General features: G+C 33.0%; 2 protein-coding genes across 3 annotated transcripts in view; one reads left to right on the forward strand and one right to left on the reverse strand.

Annotated features, from left to right (window-relative positions):
* Positions 1-1,556: 1,556 nt before the first annotated feature.
* On the reverse strand, positions 1,557-21,376 carry atp6v0b (ATPase H+ transporting V0 subunit b). Its single transcript, XM_028811288.2, has 8 exons — positions 21,085-21,376; positions 16,139-16,187; positions 14,875-14,958; positions 12,516-12,593; positions 10,872-10,941; positions 9,770-9,821; positions 5,112-5,302; positions 1,557-4,333 (listed from the first exon to the last, which is right to left on the reverse strand). Exons 1-8 carry the CDS (start codon positions 21,149-21,151, stop codon positions 4,307-4,309), a joined length of 618 nt encoding a protein of 205 aa, XP_028667121.1. The 5' UTR covers positions 21,152-21,376; the 3' UTR covers positions 1,557-4,306.
* A 275-nt stretch (positions 21,377-21,651) lies between these two features.
* dph2 (diphthamide biosynthesis 2) overlaps positions 21,652-23,690 on the forward strand; it is a 34,728-nt gene continuing 32,689 nt past the window's right edge. The window contains exon 1 of one of the 2 annotated variants that reach the window (XM_028811285.2): positions 21,652-21,787. In XM_028811285.2, the coding sequence (XP_028667118.1) occupies positions 21,747-21,787 (41 nt within the window). In that variant the 5' untranslated portion in view covers positions 21,652-21,746. Of the gene's footprint in view, positions 21,788-22,112; positions 22,223-23,690 lie in introns of those variants that run through there. The other variant, XM_028811286.2, reaches the window with a different exon arrangement.

Consider the following 23,690-nt stretch of genomic DNA (forward strand, 5'->3'; position numbering starts at 1 on the left):
TACCAGTAAAGTGTACAAAGCCAAGAGAATATTGTATTATGGTTATGAAAATCACAAGTAAATTATCTTAGCACAAGGCTTCATCATTTGGAATGTTACAAAAGTCAATTTCTGGCAATTTAATAATAATTAAAAAAAAAAAACCTTTTCCAATGCTTGTCTAAAATTCAGGTATACTGAATATATTACTCACATGAGTAAATAAAAAAAGTGTTTTGGTTTTATTGACAACATTAACAATGTCATAAAGGCATGCATAATTTCTTGCATTGAGAACAAAATCTTTTTAAAGAAGCAATGTTTTGGACATTCTCGCATAGGCATAAGTTGAAGAAGAGTCTTGATGCTGTTTGCATATTCTTGACACATTATCCACTGTGAATTACACATAACAGTAAAGTTGGCTTTAGATTTATAGCAGTTTATTTAATCTCTGTAAATATTTTAGCAATCTTTCTTTTTAAAGTCAAAACAAAAATAACAGTGTGAGGGGTTGTGGAATGCAGTAAATGAGGATTTAAACAACTGAGCAGCAGTAATTTAGACGACATGTTGGAGACACCTTTAGTCCACTAAGCAGATTGTGTAGGGTCGTTTCAACTACAGGATTATTGCCAATTGCCCACAGTAACACATTTAAGCAACTTCCACCAAACACCTGAAAAATATTGTGCTGCCAGAGTACCAAAATAGAACTATTTACGATGACTGGGTTTAAGTGGAAGCACAGAAAGATTTAAAAGAAGGAAGAGTTGAAGCAACAATGGAATATTTAAAGAAAGAAAAGCCCATAACAGGTGACCCATATAGGTATCTAAAGGTAAAAGAGAGAAGGACATGTGGAAATTACTTTTATTCAGTCAGTTTCTAAAGGAACACTCTTCCTAAAAGATGGAAAAAGAATGATTCTGCCTGAACTGGAAGAAACAAGTTTAAAAATGTAAAATTAATTCACTCACTGATTCTAAACCTATTAGATAACTTCGAACAGAACATTTTTTGCTATTGTTTTTGTTCCAAATAATTCCTGCTTTAAGCGAGTCTCTTATGTAAACATTTTCAAATAAATTTTAACCCTAAAAAAACCCCAATATATTCCTTTTTCTTTTATAAATGGCAAAATATACTTGTAGAGATATTTTTAAATATGCTGTTTGGGGATATGAACACATACAAGTTATTCTTCAGTACTGCAAAAAGAACTCCACTCTTAATTAACAATAGATACATGCAAGAGGTTAACTAAAACTCATAATTATCATTGATGTATAACTCACTCTTGCCATCTCCAGATTTTTTTCCCTTTATAAAATTAAAATCACAACCAATTCCCATCATACACAAAAAAAAACCCCAAAAAAAACACCACCATCCAGCAACACCACCAGGGCCCGTGGAAAGTAGAGTGCACTTCTTTATACATGTAAGAAGGGAGAGTAGGCAAAAGACATAAGGAATTTCATTTATGAATAACTCAAGTCTCAAAGTGGTGAAGATACAAAGAGGAAAAATAAAGGCATTCTAACTGTTAAAGAAATTAGAGGCACAGTCAGTGATCAATTTCAAACTTGGGATGTTTCATTAATCTATTCAATACAAGAAAATATCTTTCCACTGATCATATGCTACACCATTTTTTTCACAGCAACATGTTACAAAAATGTTTGGATGAGGCAAGTCTCGTCAATGAGACAGAACGTATTAACAATAGGTGGTCTCATTTCATAACACAACCTTGTTTTTTTCATTTACATGAATTATGCTATATATAATTAAGCCAATTACTGTTTAAAACAAAAAAGGAAACACGGGATTAGGTATATTCAAATTCAACATTTTTTATGAAGTTTTTTTTTTTTAAAAAAAAAACATTACTAAGCGTCCAGATTCTTTTTCAGGAATGCAACCAACAAATAAGTTTGACAAACAGCAAAAACAAAAATGTCTAATTTGCACATATCCAATTTTGTGCTATGTAAAAAATAACTCAAAGCAGCAACATAAAGTTAACTAGCTAAAAGAGAAAACTGGTAACTGACTGTGGAGCCATCTAGTTTAAATTCTGACTCTACTAAAGGGGAAGAAAAACTACTTAAGAAAATATTCCAACCACTGTTTGTTTTGGATACACAAAAATTTAAGAATACCTTTAAAATATATATCTATTTGAATTTAAAATTGCAGCATTGAAAGAAATAATAATGTAAAACTAAAGAACACATACATTTAAATTGATTGAAAGGAGTTTAACAACTATTTATAACATTTATTTTTCTGCATTAACTTCTTTAGGGGTTGAAGATGCAAAGTGGTTCCTGTATAGGTTTGCCCTTGTATGATGGTAAGAATGATGCAGAGTGTGATCAATTCTCTGACATGTCTGTATGCCACATTAAAACTAAAATGATTTGCATGAAATATAAGGCAAAGCAAATCTGAGAGCTGTGTTATCAGTATAGCTTCACCTTTCACAGTATTGAAACAAAAAAACATCACAATTTTATGTTAAAAGGTGCAACTTTTTTCCCACCTCACAGTAAACAGAACCAAGAAAAATTTACTTCCAAACAACCGTGTTGAACTTAAACACCGTGCTTGTTGCCATTTAAAACAAAACTGAACGTTTGCTTCCTCACAGGCAGGTACATGCAGCAAAAAAACATTGAGAAAATAAAGTGCACCATTAACATCATGACAGGTACTGAATACATGCATTATTAATCCTAAATGAAATTTCATTTTATGCACAGATACACATATTTTGGATGATTCGCTATAATGAGACAAATACAAAAAAAGAATTTGATGTTTTTGTTTTGTAGTATTATTCATGGTTTGTAATTATTTAAATAAATATTAACTTTTCAAAAATAAAAACAGTATAAAACTCATTGAAGTGTGGTACTATTTTGTACATAGTTTCTCAAATATATGTATCTGCTTTCAATCTTTTACAGCTGATTAAAATTACACAGAAGACCATATAACTATAACTTACACAGTCCTAAACTTTAAAGTTACATTATGCCATCCTCTCAATACAGGGCTTCCCCCATCAGAAATTTGGTTAATTATAAAAATCCTGCAGTCATTCTGCATCTTTCACAATGCTCATGATTTTCCAATATATACTTTAGACTGATTAAAAACCAGAGCAGAAACAACTTAAAAATGGGCCCAGAACAACTATATTAGTTTCCAAATAAAATGCAAGCTTTTTGTTAAAATAGTTTATGTCAAAATGTTCTGCAGAAATGTATAATTTTTTTGTAAAATGAAACAAAATTCCTAAATACTGCGACAGCACAATAGCACACTTTACAATATATTATTCACTTTCAAGATATTATACATTGGGTTACTTTTAGTTCTATCCTAACATGGTAATTTGGTCATCAGCAGTTGCTAACCATTCATACAGAAAGATGCTTCACACACTTGCTGAATAATATCTCATTTGAATTATTTGGAGTCCACACAAATTACTCTAAATACACTCAGTTATAAGACTTAACATGCTACATGAATGTACTGCAGAAATATACAAAAGGAGGGTCTTAATTCCATTAAAAAATCTAGTAAATTTACTTCAATAAATAAATCCACATATCCACATCAAAAAATGAATGGGCAATGTGTTTCCCCTGATGTAATTGTTATTTTTCAGAACAATTTACCAAATACCCCCCACCCCCAGTGTAATACAATTGTGAAACCTAAGGGATGATTTCAAGAGTTTCCTCCTTTTTATAATTATCCTACAGTTTTGTAGCAATCACCTGTTAATACTTTTTAACACTATTTTTTTGTTTTTCTTTTTACATTTTAAATTTAATCTTAAGCATTTGGAGACTACTTGGGCACCTTCGCCATCATTTTAAGAACAGATTGTAAATGAAAACTAACGTGATAGTGCAAACACGTTCATACACATTTTTCTGTTAAATTATATGGTAATTATTTGGGTAATGAATAAAAAAACAATTTAATAAGTTATCGATATTTTCTTAGCATGAGAAAATAATATTTAAGGGGAGGTGTACTTAATGCTTATTATCCATAGAATAAACTTTCACAACTTTAAGACAACAGAATACAAACACACTTTATCAACGATCTCACATCATGGTCATTATTTCAGAATTCCATCACTCTTCAACAAATGATGGGTTAAAAACCAGTCACAACGTGTAATGGAAAAAATTAACATTTAAATAAATATATACAATTAATTTGTCTATCATCTCCAGAGCAGTGAAATTTTCTGGAAGTCCTGTGAACTGCATTTTTTCCCCCCCAAAGTCTTCTAGTCTCCCATCTTCACTTTAGATGTCTGGGGAAGAAAAGACGATCATTTATTCGCTTGTATTATATATTTTTTTTTTTTTGCTTAAAATTAACTCTTTTTCTGTAACCAATATTATGCAACTTTAATCAAACAATATACCCCAACCCCACACACAAAGTATATTGTGGGATATATGCAAGTTTATAAATAAAACAAAGAGTAACAGAGGTAAGAAAACTTCTGATATACAGTATATAAACCTTAAACCCAGTAATATGAGAGACATTCCCAATTTAAAGTTATGCAAAAATTTTAGTTTTTCTATGTTAAGTGCTTTTAAAAGCATAACTTCATTGATTGAAATGAATAAAATGTTTCTCAGATTCAGCTATACTGAAGAGAGAACTATGTTTTTCAAGAGTATGAGGAAAATAAAAAATTTTTAAAAATTAAAAAACCCTTCCGGCTATCTGTTGTTATTTAAATGCAAGACAAAGGCTGTTAAATACTTAGCCGGCAGAAAAGAAACATTTGGTCCATACAGGCATACACATCTTCAAAAACATTTTTTGTCTCACATACAATTTTCAAAGGGGACAATTACAGAAAAATAAATTGAGGAAAACCAAAGCAAAAAACATTGAAAGAATCAAAAGATGTCATCTCCTAAAACTTAAATACAAAAATGTCCAGTTTTAGAGCCCATTTTCAAAAAGAAAATTAACTATCATGTTTACTTGGCTCCCCAGTTTAATATCTTATTGTTAATTGATGTCTGTATTTACATTTCCACATGACAATTTAATAAATCAATTAAAATTACCTGTAAAATTGCAACAATGACACCGAATAAGCCAATGGCACTTCCAAAAATTTCCACAATGAGAATTTTTACAAAAAGGCTGGCATTTTGAGCATCAGCAAGTGCAGCTCCACTTCCAACAATACCCACACAAACCCCACAGAAAAGGTTGGAGAAGCCCACTGTTAAGCCAGCACCAAACATAGAATACCCTGTAATTGAAACAGAACATTATTTTAGAATATATTAAAAAAAGTAACTGCTCATGCAAAACTAATATTGTTTTCTTTTCCCGCTAATACTTATGCTGTCTAGTTGGCAAATGTTTTAGAAAATAACTACTTATATGAAAGATTCATCCAACATGCATTTTATGTAATATTCAAATACAGAAACAACTAACCAAATAATATGTCACGAGACTGAAATAAGGAGACATATTTTTCTATTATATTAAAATTAGTTTCAGCATATATCAATGCACAAAATTTCAACACCCCATGCCAATATTTTCAAATTTATTATTTTTACAATGTCTGCAAATGTTTAGTACAGTGATTGATTGGTTAAAAAAAAAAAAAAAAAAAAAAAAAAATCAAGGCTTTATTGTAATACTAGCTGTGTTACCCGACAAAATTTCATAACACAGTGGGCCTCAGTTTTAGTGCTGCCAGTTAATCAGGTGTATAAGAAGTACTACTAACAGTACTTTTCTGGATTTTTACCAAGGGCTAATAGTATTGTCAGTGTGGTATAGTGGTTAAGGCTTTAGACCTATCCAGGGGTTGTGGATTTACACCCTGCTACTGACACTATGTGACATTGTGCAAGTCACTTTAGCTCCCTGTGCTTCAAATGGAAAAACAAAATAAATGTAACCAAATTTAATCTCAAATGTTCTAAGTCACCTTGGATAAAGGCAGCAGTTAGATAATAAATAATAAGGTCCCTGCAGCTGCTTACTCTTAAACATGCAATATGAGGGGAGACCCAAAAATAACCGGAATTTTGTTGTTGTTAGGTTGGTACTTGTAGTACGTGGTTGGGCCGCTAGGGCGATCTAGTTACACTCCTCACAAGTCAGTCTGCCAAGTGCGATCAGTCTGGAAGGTTGTGCTTGTGTTCAGTGATTTTTTTTGTAAAAGTAGGTTGCGCAATAGTGTGAGAAGGAAACGCCCTGATTTGTGGGAGTCGGGCGATTGGTTCTTTCATCATGACAACGCTCCATCTCACACTGCTCTCAGCATTCGCTAATTTTTGGCAAGAAACGGTACGACAACCCTGAACCACCCCTTCCTACTCACCGGATTTAGCTCCGTGTGATTTCTTTTTGTTCCCTCGGATGAAAAATGACTTGAAAGGAAGGCGTTTTGCTGACATCGAAGAGGTAAAACAAGAAACGACCAGAGCATTAATGGGCATTACTTCAGACGAATTTAAAAAATGTTTCGAACAATGGAACAAACGGTTAGATAAGTGTATTTCCGCCAATGGAGAGTACTTTGAAGGAGACTAATTGTAGTTTGTACAGAAAATTAAATTAAACACGTTTTAAAAATATTTCTGGTTATTTTTGGGTCTCCCCTCGTATTACAATTGTGCACAAGTAAAACCTTCATGCCATAGATCAATTCCTGCTTTTCCTAGTGACTTGGATTTTGGTAATGGTTATTACAAAACATAAATTTGAGTACACATAAGATTTTATAAATTTCTTTTGTTTACACCTTTTATTCACACACAGTCATTTTTTGTATTATTTGTCAGTTGTATGTGGTCACCCTTTAAAGTTTGTAAATGTGAATGTATATACAAAGAAGTTATAATTGTGGACATACTTAAGTGCTGGTACCCTGTGTGTTACACTGATGCATTAACGTGTAGAGTGAGGAGGGCGGAGCAGTAGGTTTGAGCATTATGACAATTTCTTCAGGTCTCTTTATTAGAAATTTAAATGCCACGATCCAAGACCAGTCTTTAGAATTAGTATGTCACAAAGGACTAGCAACATTTATATTAAAAAAACAAAAAAAAAAAAAAAACTTAAAAATAACAACAACAACACGTATTCATTGTATACATTACTAGCAAAATACCTTCGCTTTACAGCGGAGAAGTAGTGTGTTAAAGAAGTTATGAAAAAGAAAAAGGAAACATTTTAAAAATAACGTAACATGATTGTCAATGTAATTGTCATAGGCTTATTTTAGTTTTGAGAGTGAATTTGATGATTGTAAAGAGTTTAATTTATGATTATAAATGTTGTGTATGAGAAATGTACATTTTTAGGATGTAAGGATCTCTTTGTAAATGATGTTTGCAGTTCTGCCCTCGGGCTGTAAAATGACCAAGCTGCCTTGAAACGATGGAGTAAAAGAAAAGACAACAGTTACGAGGAGGGAGACGTGAGGAAGTAAGGACACCCAACAATGTTAGCCTTGAAGTGGTGGAGTAAACGAAAAGGTAGGAGTCACCAGCAGGAAGACATGAAGCAAGGCAAACGATAACAGGCTTGAAGCAGTGGAGTAAAGAGGAAGGGAGCAGTGAGCATGACGAACAGCTGAGGAAAGTAAGGAAGCGTGTGAGTAGGCACATGAGCACGGGATGTCATTAATGTATACAGGCATGTATATAGGTGGTAGGTGCACAGCGGAAAAAGGAAGGAGGACTGGGGGTGGCCCTTGTGCATCCCTGCCGTGAAATAAATCTTCTGTTAATGGAAATAAGGAATGAAGCCAAAAGGAGGTGTCATTTCCGAAGGTTCCTTATGGCATAATGGTGAGAACCACCAAAAAGAAGACGTTATTTTCGAAAATTCGTTACGGGGCACAGTATGAAATGAAACATATGTAACATTTGTAAGTACAGTGTAAAGGATGAGCATGGGAAATTTGAGCTTCCTACGTATATTGGAAGTCGCCGTAATTGTGTGGAGGGTTATCTATATATACAGTTTAGAGAGTACACCCGTTTCCCCCCTTGGGTGTTACAATAGGACATGTAACATACCTAACTTTTGTAAGTACACTGCAAGGAATAAGCACGCAAAATTTCAGCTTCCCACCTATATGGAAAGTGGGAGAATTAGTGGGGAGTCACTGAGGGCTTTGCCTTTTATATGTATAACTTTACACCTGCCAGTAAAGTTAATGTCAACCATGCAGAATGGTGCAGGTTGCTCCAGTCACTTCAATCAATGTGAGAATATAATGATAATCAGAATTTGGAGAAGAACTGGTGACTTATTTTAAAGGATTAACAATACCTATGAAAATGTTACAAATCATAAAAAATGAAAAATAAACTATTACATCGATCAATATTAAAATACATCATCTGAACGTCTATATTAAGAAATCATCTCTTTTGTTATTTATTTTTAATTAGTCCTTCAAACAAATTCACCATATTTCATTTCATAAACCAAGATGTTAATGGTTTACCAAAGTAAAACAAAAATGAGTAGCTATTAAGTCTACCTATTAGTAGCTAGAAAGTTTAACTGTTGATGTGTCCAGATTAATTTCTACTTTAATTTTATTCAGGAAAGTAATAAATGCTGGCGTTTATACAATAAACCCTACCACACCACCCCCCAAAAAATTAATAATGAAACAATGAATTAAGTTGTCTTATGTATTTTCTTTCAATATCTTTTAGAATGCCTTAAAAGACTAAATATTTTTATTCATCATTTCAATATTTTATTATATATATATATATATATATATATATATATATATATATATATATATATATATATATATATATATATACACACACATACATACATACATACACAGACACACTCAAATATAAACAAATAAGAGTTTAATTTGTAAGAACTGACAACTAAAAAGTGAACCAAAAATGCAGTTTCAACATTTTGCTCTCTGCAAAATATTAGAAGATGACAATATGTCAGAATGACAGATTAGATGATGCTTGGCAAAAAAAAAAAATTAAAGACAGTCCTATAAAGAGCTGTCCAAATAATTTATATTAAACTGTGAATGCAACATTCTTATATAAAGATTAAAATGTTTGCATATACATGGAATAAAAATTCAGTATTTAAAATTAGACTGCATAAATAAGTTCAGGTAGTAAAAGTTATGAAAATTCTGTTAAAACAACCTCATATTAGACAATTAAGGCAAAAAATCACCGGCTTCTTTACACTAGCAAACTGCTTAATTACAAGAAAAACTACCTGAAACTGTAATACTTTAAAGGCCAAGAACAAAAAATGAAGTAAATGACAGATCTGATGTAAACGTAAATACAGTATCTAGTACTCTAATTGGTAAACTTTGTGCAAATTACAAGACATTAATAAATAAAATTATATATAACAATCATTTTTTTCACACAATCTACAATGTGACCAGTCTAAAAGTACACAACATACTGTATAGCTTTCCTGATAGTGTACTAAAAAGTATCTTCTGGATGAAGCAATAAATGAATAGAGGGATGTGTGAAACTGTGAGCCACTTTAATAAACCATTAATTATTACCACAGTTTTTCTTTAACACTTTTTGCTGTAATACATTTAATCTGGAAATTAAACTGCTTAATTTGAATGCTTGTGATTTTTCTCCTAAATAAATATGCTTGAACATTAGCTACTTCTTATCTCCAGTGTTTTATTTATATTTAAAAGGTTTATTTATACCTGCTTGGTAATTCTTTGCCCCAATTGTATCAGGTGTACTTCCAGAAAAGCTCTACAAAAAAGAAACAGAAATACAGAAGTTGGTATTGTGTAACAGACAACTCAAACTGAAATAATCAAGCACTACCCTGCTTGGAGGGCCTTCATCGTGACCCATCTAACATAATCCGGCTAGGAATATTGTGTAAACACTCATGTTGATCCTAATAACAGAAGATTAGCATGACAAGAGAACACTTTTTTGACCTACAGATATACTTTTCCATCACAATCTAAAATCTGGTTTGCAACCTTAATGGCAATATTAATGAAAGACTTGACCAGCCTAAAAACTGCTTGATTATTTACTTTTCAAGGTGTCAGCTGCACACTCGGTTGGTTTTTTTTTTGGCGGCGGGGGGGGGGGGGGGGGGGGGAATCACAATCACAAATTTTTTTTATACTATTAAGTATTTATTAAATGATCCACAAATGGATTGATAATTACTTCTGTTTCACTGCACCACCAATAGCATGCAGAGTGATTTGAAAATTGATTTTGTGAGGCTTGTTCAACAAAAAACTGAGTACAATCAAACTATAGAAGAAAATTTATCATGTAATGATAGTTTCCCTAAATTCCAAAAACAATTTAAATCAAAACATTTAGGTTTTATATAAACAAAAAAAAAAAAAAAAACTGGTTGCTCTTTTTTATTCCTGGAAAAAACTACGATATGTAGAAGACAGGACAGCAAGCAAATACAGTATATTATTCAATTCAGGGATTTATCACAATGACAAGAGTGCTTTAGTATATTTGTCGGGATGACACAAAAGTGAAGGCAAGAACATATCAAAACACTGAAACTTAAAACCTGGATGATTATCCTCTAAAATGCTGTGAACAAAGTTAATTTTGACAAGTATCTGACAAGTATCATTTAATTGAGAAAAATCATTTTCAAAACTATTCTACAAATAGTTGAGCCCATACATATACTAGGACAGTATAAAAATAGTTGATCTGTATAATTGATTAAGCTAAACAACTCCTAAAAAGTATGCTGCTATACAAAGGTAATAATATTTTTATGTCCCAACCAAATTTCATCAAGCATACCTCAGCCATGTTACTGATGACAATTGCCATAATAATTCCATAGATGGCAACAGCTTCACAGAAAATGATGCTATGAATTAAAAAAAGAGTAAAAAATATTAAATACTCTGACTTGACTTAAACGCATTTTTGACTTGTGTAAGCTTGCTTTTCCTAACAAACTCATTTAACCAGTGGGTCTGTTGCTACCTTTTATCAACATTATCCAGAATATACTTTTTGCTCTTCAAAAAAAATAGTTTTATCCAGTTCTATGTCAAGTATGAGACAAAACAAAAAATAAACAATGAAAATAAAAAGGAGGAATTTTACATATTTTTTAAATATGAGAAAATAACAAAACATTTTAAATTATCATAACAATAATCTAAACAAAATATTTTATGTCCGTTAAGCAAATTTTGTATTGCATGATTACTGATTTTTTGCTGTTAACAATATTCACACTGTGTATAGAACTATTTCAACCTTTCATGTTATTTTTTTGTAATCGTCTCTTTGTATTTAACAAAATATGACAGGTTTAATTCAATGCAAGGTTACAGGGGACAGCTTATCCTGAAAGAGCTATATGCAAGACAACAAATCACTCTGGACAGAACACTAGTCCATTTCAGATCCCTCTTATGTGTCCACCCAAACTCACTCAGAGGCAATATTTAATCAGCAATCAACCTAAAACACACATCTTTGGGAGTGAGTGAATAAAACCCACAAAGAGAATGCACAAACTTCACATTAAAAGTGACCTGGTGAAAGATTTGAACCCAAGACAAAGGATCCTTGTGGTGGCAGTGCTCCCCATCACACCTTCGTTCTATCCTCTCTATCTCAATCCGTAAGTCACAGCGAGAACAGGCAAACTTCACACAGGGATGCCCCAAGCCATGAACCATGGTCTCCTTACTGTGAGGCAGCAGTGTTACCACTGTGCCAATGTGCTACCCCTCTTTGTATCTAATCCTACTTAATTGAAAACTATATTTATTTTGTAAAATTCCCTTCTTTTTTTCAATTTCTTATATGCTACACATACTCTCCTACACACATATATATGCTAACACTTTGTTTTCTTTAGATATATGGCTCTTTGTTTTTATATGATCAAGGATTTCACTTTCAACTTTGTAACTACATTGTGTTTTTTATGTTGACTTATTTACATCATCTATATCACTAATTGTAGAAAAGAAATGAGTAAATAAAAAAAATCTAGCAGCCACAATATTAACTGAAAATAAATGTGCCACCACATAGATAATTATTATATCCTGAATAAAATCTACCTATATCTATATTTTATATATTGTCAACAAATCTGCAAAATTTCACAATTAAAACAGCACTGTGCGAGTTATGAACAGATAATTCTGTACATCCTTCATTGGTTAATAATGATACCTGATGTATAAACACAAATATAGTAAAACTAGTTTTAAGTTTAATTTCATATTTACTGTAATGACTATGGTGAAATTCTTACTTAACATACAAATGCATATTAGTTTAGTGATGTACTTTATTTTAAAGTAGGCTTCTTTGTTGATCTTTACCATTTGTAGTAGTAGTTTGCAGGAATCACAGATAAACATTACCACAAGCATATAAAAGCTCAATTACAGAGAAAAGAAAAAATAAAAATACCTGACAAGATTTTTTGTTTTAATCCTGGGAGCTTTCACTCCACCACCTATAATGCTGGACCCAGTGATATAAATGCCCCTGCAGAATTAACAAAAATAATTACATTTAAATTCACTAAAAACACGCCTCATTAATAAGAAAGAATAACACATGTATGCAAAAAAGTGTTTTGCATCATGTTTAAAATAATACCTGTTTTACAGAATATTTGTTACCGTTTTAAAGAGTTACTGAACGTCTTCAATTTAGATAATAACAGTGTTAAATACTGCACCAAAATTTCACAACACTAGTTTACAGACAATCATGACACACATGCTGATACTCAGACAAGTTTTAATTGTACAATTGTGCTTTAAGAATATATAGCAATGCCCAACTCTAATAATGTGATACTTCCAAAAATGTTAAAGTTTACTGAAAATACTATTAATATTAAACATTGGGGGTAAGGTAGACAAAGTCCTGTTGGCAAAGTTTATGAATCTAAATGTGTGCAAACTAATGTCTTTTATGGACTGTCAAATCTTAATTTCACCTAGTACATCATTAAAAAGATATTTTGCAAAGCACTCAATAAACCAGTTCAAAAGCAGTATCCATGCATGCATCAGTCTTCTGCTTAATCCATTTAGAGAATATAGGAGATTAAGCATATCCTAGCAGCATAAGGCATAAGAATCAAGAGTTTAATTGAAAAATTCTCAGGCAAGTTAGGTGAAGAAGTGGTTTGTATTTTTATCTTTATCCTTAGCTTTAAAAAGAGTTAGACTTTTAAACAGAGAAAGTCAACAAAACAAATGTACATGTGTTAACAATTGCTAACAGAGGTTTTTAAAAATAATTAATATATACTGGGCTGTTTTAAAAAAAAAAGAATATCTCGGGAGGGTGTCATGCTTGTTATTTTAAAAAGGTGGAATATTTTACAGAATTCTGCCAATGTAACTGAAGTACATCATATATGTCACATGTGGAAATCGTAAGTCTTTCAGTGCTACAAAAATGTTGGAATACTTTTCAGAATACAAAATGTCGAGCTAGTTTGCTAAATCTGAGGTTACTAAATTTTCCTGTCAAATCAGCAATTTTGACAGTATCTATAATCTAGTGTGCTACTACATCTTTTAATGAATCACCTGTGAAAATCCCAATACTATTGTTAGTGTATAAATGGGTCATTTCAATTACATAGTCAAGGCCTGTGGGACACAAAACAACACAGCTCAGAATATTTTTCTTTAGAACCTGCTCTGAACTCCTCGGCTACTACAGCTAGAAATCCTCCTTTGCTCTGCCTAAATTTTCACTTGTAAGCTTTCAACTGTTCTTTTATGGATGCTTCCATTTTTTTCCGGCAATAACACGAGTAATTTCAATTAAAGAGTTTTTGGGATGTTCATTTTTCATGTTCAAGCCTTACCATGCCAAGAAGAGTTATAGTTACCATAAAGGTCAGGGAGCATGCACTGGTACAGCGCATTGCTGAACACACCACACGATGAAACATCTCGGGATCCTGGCTGGCAGCCCCCCAGTCAGACACATGGTCCAGTCACACTCTCTGGAAATGACCCTCTATCTTCCGCAGCCAGATGTTACGTGGGTATCCCCTTGGCCTGGTCCACACACTCGGTTCCTCAACAAACAGGATCCTGTGAGCCGGATCAACCTTGGGGAACCGCACCACATGGCTGTAGGGCAATAACTGATGCTCCCTAACAAGGCAGGTAATGTGCCTCATTTGGGACTCCATGCGCAAACTCTCATTCAACACAAAGTCAAACCAGCGGCACCCAAGGATTCTTTGAAGAGACACAGTACTGAAGGAGTCCAGTCTTCGTCTCAGGTCACTGGATAATGTCCATATCTCACAAATGTATAGCAAAACAGAAAGCACCAGAACTCTAAAGACTTGGACCTTCGTCCTTTTGCATAGATATCGGGAGCACCATACACCCCTTTCCAGCGACCCCATGACCCCCATCCAAGAGACTTAAATTCAGTGCTGCACGTTAGTAATATTAAACATGAAACAATTTATTCATTATGCATTAGAAAAGGGATTTTCAACAGAAGGATACAGATGAAAATAACACCAAAATTATTGGTAATTTTTTTCTTGTATTCCATTAATATGAGAAAAACTATATTATGTTGTATTAAAAAAAATCTGTTGTATTTTGGGGTAACAAAGCATTACAACATTATACAATTAGCATACAAGTTATTTTACCCTTTTTGATATACCCAATTCTTTAATTGTTTTTCTCTCTCTCTCCATTAAATGAAATAAAAGTAAGAAAAATAGGGTAGATTTTAATGACACAAAAATTGTTCACAGAAAAAAAGAACTTACCAAGCAGCACCAACAACAGATAAAGAAATAGCCAGGCTGATACCCAGATTCGCCCACATGTATGGTGTTGTTTCTGTCAAGAACCTAAAATTAAAGTGTAAACCATATAAAACTGAAGACATTTTGGAATTTTGCTTTAGCTATGTAACTGAACTAAGCAAGATATTGAATGTAATTCAAGCAGAAAGGCATAGATGAATAATTTATTTTTGTTTCTCAATTAATTCTATAATGGGATAAAAGTGCAAATAGTGCCAACCTTTCATCAACACTTACAATAAACAAATATACAAACAAGGACTTTTCAGTCTATTAACATGAGTCTAAAGGATTCTAGGACTGATAGTTTAACATCAAGAAATAAAGACATAAATAGGTTCACAGTTTACAATAAACTGGTATACTAGTTTATTTCTCTGAGGGAAATATGATAAAAATTAATGCATTATGAACAAACAACTAACATTCACAATCTAACTGGTTAGAGGTTATTAATTACAATTTGTAACAAATTAACACAAAATGACAAATTATTAAATAAATAGCACTGGAAATAAGAAAGCCAATTGGAAAGGTACCATACAGAAAAATATCTTTGTTAAAAAAAGTGTTTAAAAATAATGCAATTTTAAAATAAAACCAGTAACAATTAACTTTACCTACTTTAAAACCTAGTTGTCTGAGCATATTTCTTTATCTGCGTTCACTCTCTCAGCACTGCCATTCAACATACTTGTACCTATGTCTTAAATTACAAACCAATTAAATTCAATTGTATGTCATGGTCTAAACATGTACTATTCTCTTTTTTGAGATTGCTCTCAGAATCTACTTTGATAATCAGGAAGACTAACTTACTTATCTTAAAGATGTAAACATAATATTTAACATGCCTGCATTATAGACTGTTGAAGAGAATTACAAAATATTTTTTCTTTTGGCATCCCAAAAGAAACAGTGCTACTCTGCTAAAATCTTTCCCAAATATTCAGTTCAAACTATAGATATTCCAAATAAAAGGACACAAATAAAATTATATATACAGTCAGCTCCATAAGGGACACAATTTTCATAATTTTGGCTCTGTACACTACCACAATGTATCTGAAATAAAGATAAATTGTGTTTTTTTATCCTACATATGGACCTGACTGTATTGTCATTTTTTATTTAACAAAAAGTGCTAATGGGACCAAAAAACTCAAGTGTGGCATGTACCTTGCATTATCTGTTTGTTTGTTTGTTTATTACAAACAATACTTACCAAGCCACATCAAATCGAAATCCAAGATCAAATATTGTATAACATGTACCTGGAATAAACAAAAAAATTCTATTACTTCTGTGCATATCTATACATATACACATTCAAAATGTTAACTTTTACTCTGACATTTTGAGCTTGTATAGAGTAACTTCATATTTACCAAGTGGACCGTTTTTCTATAATATTTAAATGTTTAAATTGAGACCCACTATCTGCTGTATAATGCACGACTCTGTAACACTAATCACCCAAAGAATATTATTGCCAAAATGAGCTGTTATGAAGGTGCAAATTATCAGGTCACATAAAAGACGTCATTACTTATGTATCAGTTAGAAAGTTTATTCTTCTTCAGCCTAATGTAAAACTGTAAACCTCAGATCTTAATTACACTAACGTAGCTATGATTATCTGTTCCAATTGTGATGATTTGCCAATGTGATTTTTTCCCCCCAATCAGCTCTATTCAAGTTCAGTATAGCTAAAGTTAAAAATGGACAGGAAAATATAGCAATACTGACTTATAAAATTACATACATACATACATACATAAACAGCCCAGGAAGTCTGTTGATCATTCGGTTACTGGAAAAATACTATCAACCATGATCTAAACCAGCATTTCTCAACCTTTAAGTATTTGCGACCCGAGTTTTCATAACAGTTTTAATCGTGCCCCCCTAACGTTTTTTTGAAAGGAGCCCACTAATACTAATTTGTTCTTTTTTTTAATTAATGATATGTCATAGATGCATATTTTATTATACCTACTTAACTTTTATCGACATTTATCTAACTATATTTTTCTAGTATCAGAATGTAGTTTAAGTTAATTTGTTTTGGTTTCAATAGATGTATTTTTCATATTTTCGATTCGTTTTCTTTTTTTCACATCTTCGCGCCCCCCCTAGGGGGGCCCACCCCCACAGTTTGAGAACCACTGATCTAAACCATAATGTGGTGCATTCAGAAAGTATTCAGACCCCTTCACTGTTTTTGTATTTTGTTATGTTGCAATTTTTTGTTTATTTCATTTAATTTTTTCCCCACATCAAGCAACACTCGCTACCCTAGGATTGATGGTGAAAACAAGATTTTAGAATCAGTTTTGCCAATTTATTAAAAAAACAAAAAAAAAAACAAACAAAAAAAAAAACCACTGAAATATCACACTGACACGAGGATTCAGTATTTGGAGACTGACAGACATTCATTCATGCACAGCTATTTCCAGGGCTCTCTAGAGATGTTCAATTAGGTTCAAGGACATTCCCAGAATTATTTCTAAGCCACTCTTGTGTTATCTTTTCTTTGTGCTTAGGGTCACTGTCCTTTTGGAAAATTAGTCTTTGGCCCAGAGCACTCTATAGCATGTTTTCATTAAGTATGCCTCTGTATTGTGCTCTGATCAGCTTTCTCTCACCCCTGACTAGATCCTCAGTCCCCAACCCAACAGCATGATGCCGGCACCACAATATCTCACTTTTGGAATTTTACTATGTAGGTGGTGAGAACTGCTTGCTTTCCCCTAAAAATAACACTTAGAATTGAGAACAGTTCAATGTGGGTTACATCAGCACAGAGAACCTTGTTTCTCAAATGCAGAGATTCCTTTAGGTGCCTTTTTACAAAGTTCAAGTGAGCTTTCGGGTCTCATTTCCTGAGAAGAGGTCTTCCTCTAGCCAATCTGCTAAAAAGCCCATATCAGTGGAGTGTTGCATTGATACATGACCTTCTGGAAGTTTTTCCCTGGGGTTGCCAGCTCTAGGAAGAGTCATGGATGTTTCAAACTCCTTCCACTAAAAAATTATGGAGGCTAATGTGTTCTTGGAAACATGTGCCTTATGACAATCCTAAAGTTCTGCAGGAAGTTCCTTTGGCCTCATGCCTGGCTTTTTGCTCACATACACACTGTCAACTGTGGGACCTTCTATAGGAAGGTATGTGCCTTTTTAATCACATCCAGTCAGTTAAATTTACCACAGTTGAATCAAACAAGGTATAGAAACAAATCTCGATGATGATAAATAGAAACGGATGCTACAAAGCCCAATGACAGGTATCATAACAAAGGGTTGGAATATACCATTTTTTTTAATTTTTTTTTTATTTGTAATAAATTTACAAAAATTTCCAATATCTTGTTTTACTTTGTCATTCAGGGGTAGTGAATGTTACTTGATGAAGGAAAAAAAAGAATTTGAACAATTAAGAATAAAGCTGCAACATAACAAAATTTGAAAAAAAAAAAAAAAAAAAGCAAATGGGTCCAAATACTTTCTCAATGTACTGTTATCCTAATAGACATAGAATGGGTGATCCTTGTTTCATTAAATGCAAACACGCACAAATATATGAAATGTGTCAGTGTAAGATGAAGATTTTGCTCTTATAGCATTGCATTATTATTGTTAACTGGGTTAATTTTACAGGAAAGTGCAGAAAACATCAATCACTTCAATAGTTATAGTTTAATAAACCATTTAAAAAACACTTTGGTGACACCTGGAAAAAATTGCTTTGCAAACATGTAACAGTTCAGGTCTTTCCATCCATCTAAGCCACACTGCAGATTCATCTACAGTATAAGCATCAACAGGATATGACACTCCATGTCCACCTGTTAAGCTGTCCACCATTTCCTGCAGACTAATAACTGCTGCCAAAGGGCTCTGCTGTTAAATATTTGTAACTTTAATAGTGCATTGAGGAATCTTGCTGCATTCATAAACATGAAAAGAAGCTTTAAATGGCCTGCAAAGCTGGAGCCCTAAGTGGGACAATTTGTAGAAAACGATAATTTGCCAAGTCCTGACACAATGTTGACCTCTAACCTTTATCCATTTTTTTATTTTGTATTATTGAAAAACAGTTAAGTCATATATTAACTTTCAAGTCATATTGTAATTGGAGCAATGTTTTACAATCACAAAAAATAGAGCTTATCTTTAAGTGCTTTTTGTGTAGACAGAATAGAAAAACAATGACCTTGTATCCTCTCCAAATGCAAACTAGAAAGTCACATAAATGCAGAGAAAGTTGAGATATCAAAAGTGGTAACCCCAACATTTTTATAGCGAGTCAGCACAGTACGTTTGTTCTGCAGGGCTCCACTTCTTTAATATACTAGGATGAAACTTCTGAAAAGTTTTGTACATAGGCACTTGGAGAACAGCTGGGAAGCAAACCAAGTAAATGAAATTCACTTCTCCAACTTCTGTTTGTCAGAAAGAAGGCAACTGAAAAATCCAATTTCACTTAAATAATTATATAAATATTGTGAATAAATATATAATTTGGACAATTGGTCACAAACATAATAAAATCATCAATTGTGTTTCATCATAATTAACATAGGAAATAAAGTGGTTGGGAAAAAAGAAAAAAAAAATCACAACAAACAGTCCAAATTCTAGGAATGAGAAAATCAAGAGGTGCGTGAAAATGCTGCTAGAAAGTGCAGTTATATGAAAATTCTACCCATTTAACACTGATCTTTTACAAAATATAAACTGTAACACGACACTAAACACACCATGCATAAAGTTAGTCAGTCATGTGATGGATTTTTGTTCTGCTTTTTGCAATTACTAATTGCTTAACAATTATTTCCTTTCCTCTTTTAAAACTATATTAATGGATGTGCAAGCCGATAGCAATATAAGAGAAATAGGGAGAACCTTTATAAATAGCATGCATGCCATTATACTACATCCTTGGTTTAAACAAGATATATTAATTTTCTAACATAAATGGAAATGTGTGATACAAATTAAATTTCACTTAATAACTGACATTTAGCATGACCTGCTTTTAAAGAGGATGGGTGTTTTTGCCTTACATATGCCTCAGAAACCATACACGGAAAAGTAAGATAACTCCTGGGTCTTCTATTACTAATCAATCAAAGCAAAAGTAATGAATTAGTTACTGAAAATGGACAAGCAATGATGATTTGCCTTATAAAAACAATACTCCTGTGCTGGCAAGAAATACTCCTGTGCTGGCAAGAAACAAACCTCTTATCTCTCAATGACACTGGTTCTATCTACCTCACTGTTATTTACATTAAACTGTAGTGGAGGGATGGGTTTCTCCTGACCCCGCCGGTTACAACCTAATCCGACAAGAAAATGCTGTTTTTGAAGCAACAATTTTGAGAAACTTTAAACTTAAGTAGTGATTTACCAGAGCTGTCAGGCTTGTTAAAAAGCCTCATTACATGGAAACATATTTTTGGGATATACAATAAATACATTCTTGTTTAAAAAACGTGTGTCCTGTATAGTCATTAACACATTACTCTATCTTTCCTACATGTAAACTAAACATTCTGATTATTCGAACATTAAACTGCAAAACACTGTTCACTTTCAACTGTGGTTTCTAACATGACCTCGATGAAATTTTACGAACCACTCGTCGACGTTCACTTCTCCAATTGTATCGAGCAGTGTGTCCTCTAAACTGTCACAGACAAGCATCATGGTTTCATACTATATAAAAATATTCGTACCATTTTATGACCTTGCCCGACTGCATTCGAAGACGAGTGTTCAATTTACTAAATACCGCACAGCGTGAAATGTGTTTTAACTGTGTCCAGTTTTATTTCAAATCAAGGCTTATTTTCAGGGAAGACCAGAACTCGCTGAAATAAGGCACGTCCCTATTCAACGCATGAGTTAAGTAACATTACTAAAATAATAAACTTTTAAAAACATAAACAATTAAATGTCATTACCAAAATGCAGTGTAGCTTCCATGTAACTAAATTATTTCTAAACACAAATCATTAGGGAGAAGAAAAGAAAGCAAGGCCCATATTAATATATAGTAAGCAATGATTATGGACGGGACTAATAGTCCAGCTTTACAATCACAACCACTACAATTTAATAAACAAAAAATAATGGAAAATGAATAAACGATTATAGCCTTACCGACAATAATAAGGGTACTCCAGAAGGCCAAAGTGACCCCCGTGTAGAAAAGAGCATGCCCATTCATATTGCTTTCGCTAGATAGTCCGCTCTCTAACCGTAACACAAGGATGTGTTAGGAAAAACTCCCACGATACGAATTATTCTTTTTATTTTTGCAAATGAACTGCGAGCCCGCTTTCCTGAATGCGAACGCTCGAGCTCGATCTTGCTAACACTCTGCTTCCTTGCAGTCGCCTAAGACAAGATCATGTGACAAAGCGATGGCTCGAGCAGCTGATGCCATCATTCTGACGTCACGCACCGTGCAGTCTACAATCGTGTCACGACGTTATAAGGTGCGTCGTGGAGATTACCTACGACGTTATTAGGAACCCATTTCTTTAAAGTTTTATTTTTTACCTTCATTTAATATTAACCGACTTCTGGAATTGAGTAAATTGCATAAACTAACAGTTAAAAAAAAGAAACACAGGAAAACATAAAACAATTCATACGGAAATAGAGCCCACGTTAGTGGTAACCAATGAAATGTTGAGCGAGAGCAAATGAATGTCGTCTTAAATTTTACTTAACAGGGGGTGCTGACCTCGGTTAAACAACGTAGCCTGAAACAGAACACACTTGGACTTTAAGAACGATTGCAAGATCATTCCGCATAAATGTCATTTTGTGACCATAAGCAAATCACACAAGTGATCAGGTGTGTATTTTGAATCTAAAACTACTGCCGCGCTGCTAATATTTTTATTGTAATTTGCAAACAGAATGCAATAGTAGCAACATAAGGATTAAGACAAATGTCAACCTCCCACGATTATTATATGCAACAAAAATGCTTGCCTAGCTCTAAATATACCAGTTACATGATTACTGTATTGCAAAAGCGACTTAAACAGCCGCGTCGCCAATATCCCAGCCTTCCTTTTATGACTACTTCTGATTGGTCTGTTTATTTCCCCTGCCGCCTCTTATTATTGATGACGTTTTACGGAGGTGCCCTTCGATTGGAGAAAATGTTTTCACACATGGGCCTTGTTTTCGTATTGGCTGACTCTGATCCGGAAGTGATTGTACGATGTTACCCGTGTGTAAAATAGTGGTATTGGGCTACTAGAAGAGGTGCATATATTTAAAGGTACTGGAATGGATTAGAGAATGATTTCAACGTTTCGGTTATTTTTTTTAAATTTATAAGTCGTAAAGTACAATTTCCTTTAATATGTCGGAATAAAGTACAATCGTAGAAACCTTTATTCAAGTAATGAAACATGATCTAAAACGAGTATTTATAATTTACTGCATATGTAGATTTTAGTATGGACAGGATGTAGTGTAAAATATATGTTTTTTGCATACAACTAAAATATTGCATTGTGGTTAAAAGAGCCTTGCATTTTGTGGCCCCAGTTGTACTGTAAAACGAGTGCTACGAAAAAGTTTCAATCTTTAATTAGTCATAACGTTTGAACTGTTGAGGCTAGATCTATGCAATTTTCAGGATTGCTAAACTCATTCATGCACAGTTGCAAATTTGCCAATTTATGTCTTGCTGAAAACTGTACAAAGAATTCCTTTTTTGGTGTAGAGCAACTTTGACCCACCATATTTCTGCACTACACCACGTTAGAGATTTTAACATTTTGAAAAGTATTGCTTTTATTAAAGATCTTGTTTAGCAACTAAGTGCCACTCTGAACGAAATTACTTTTTTATTTATGCATAATGAAAAATAAATTCACAACTGTATGTATGACAAAGTCTTTCATTAAAGAGATTGTTTTAATAGGTGCAGTACTTTTAAGAAAATACTTTGTACTGTATACAAGGTGCCGCGTTTGTGGTAATAACTCCAGTTATTCTGGTGTTTTAAGGTGATTTTTACCCTATAGTGTATTTAATGCTGGAAGTAAGTAAAATTAATAATCGTGTGTATTATATGTTGTCCATTTGTTTAGATGACACTTGTATCCAACACTTTGAACTGAGCCCATACTGACTAAATGTGAGGAAAGTCGCATTAAAGGAATGACCAAAAAATACACCTTGAAAATGAGAAAAATGGCATTTAGAAAAAAGAACAAACCTTTTACATGCAGTAATAGCTTTTTAAGTAAAACAATTGAACATCAATACAGCAGTAACTTTTTAAGTAATAATGTATAAATAATATATACACATATATACCCCATAAAGTGCTGTGAATTAAAATGCAAATTATACAGTAATGTACAGTGTACAGACTTCAAAATGGAAAAACAATAATGAGAAACTTCAAAGAAAATATTTTGTCATTAAAATGTGTACAAAATCTGAATGAAAATAAAGGATTTAAAAAATGTCTTTAATTATACAGCATATAAATATACACAAAAATTATAAAACAAAACCGGGGGGTATTTTTCATACATGGATTACTCGTTTAGCCGGATGTAATTGTTGACGATTTGGCATGATCCTGGATCTGTCGGTTTTTCTAAACTCTTGCTGGATGTGTTGTCATAGCAACACATCCAAATCCTCAAACCTGCTCGGAGCAGGTTTGTTCTATGTAAACAAGGATTAGCTCACACACTTAATCAGTGTCAGTGCATGGAATTCATTCA

This window comes from Erpetoichthys calabaricus, chromosome 10, assembly GCF_900747795.2.
Source record: "Erpetoichthys calabaricus chromosome 10, fErpCal1.3, whole genome shotgun sequence".
Taxonomy (NCBI): domain Eukaryota; kingdom Metazoa; phylum Chordata; class Cladistia; order Polypteriformes; family Polypteridae; genus Erpetoichthys; species Erpetoichthys calabaricus.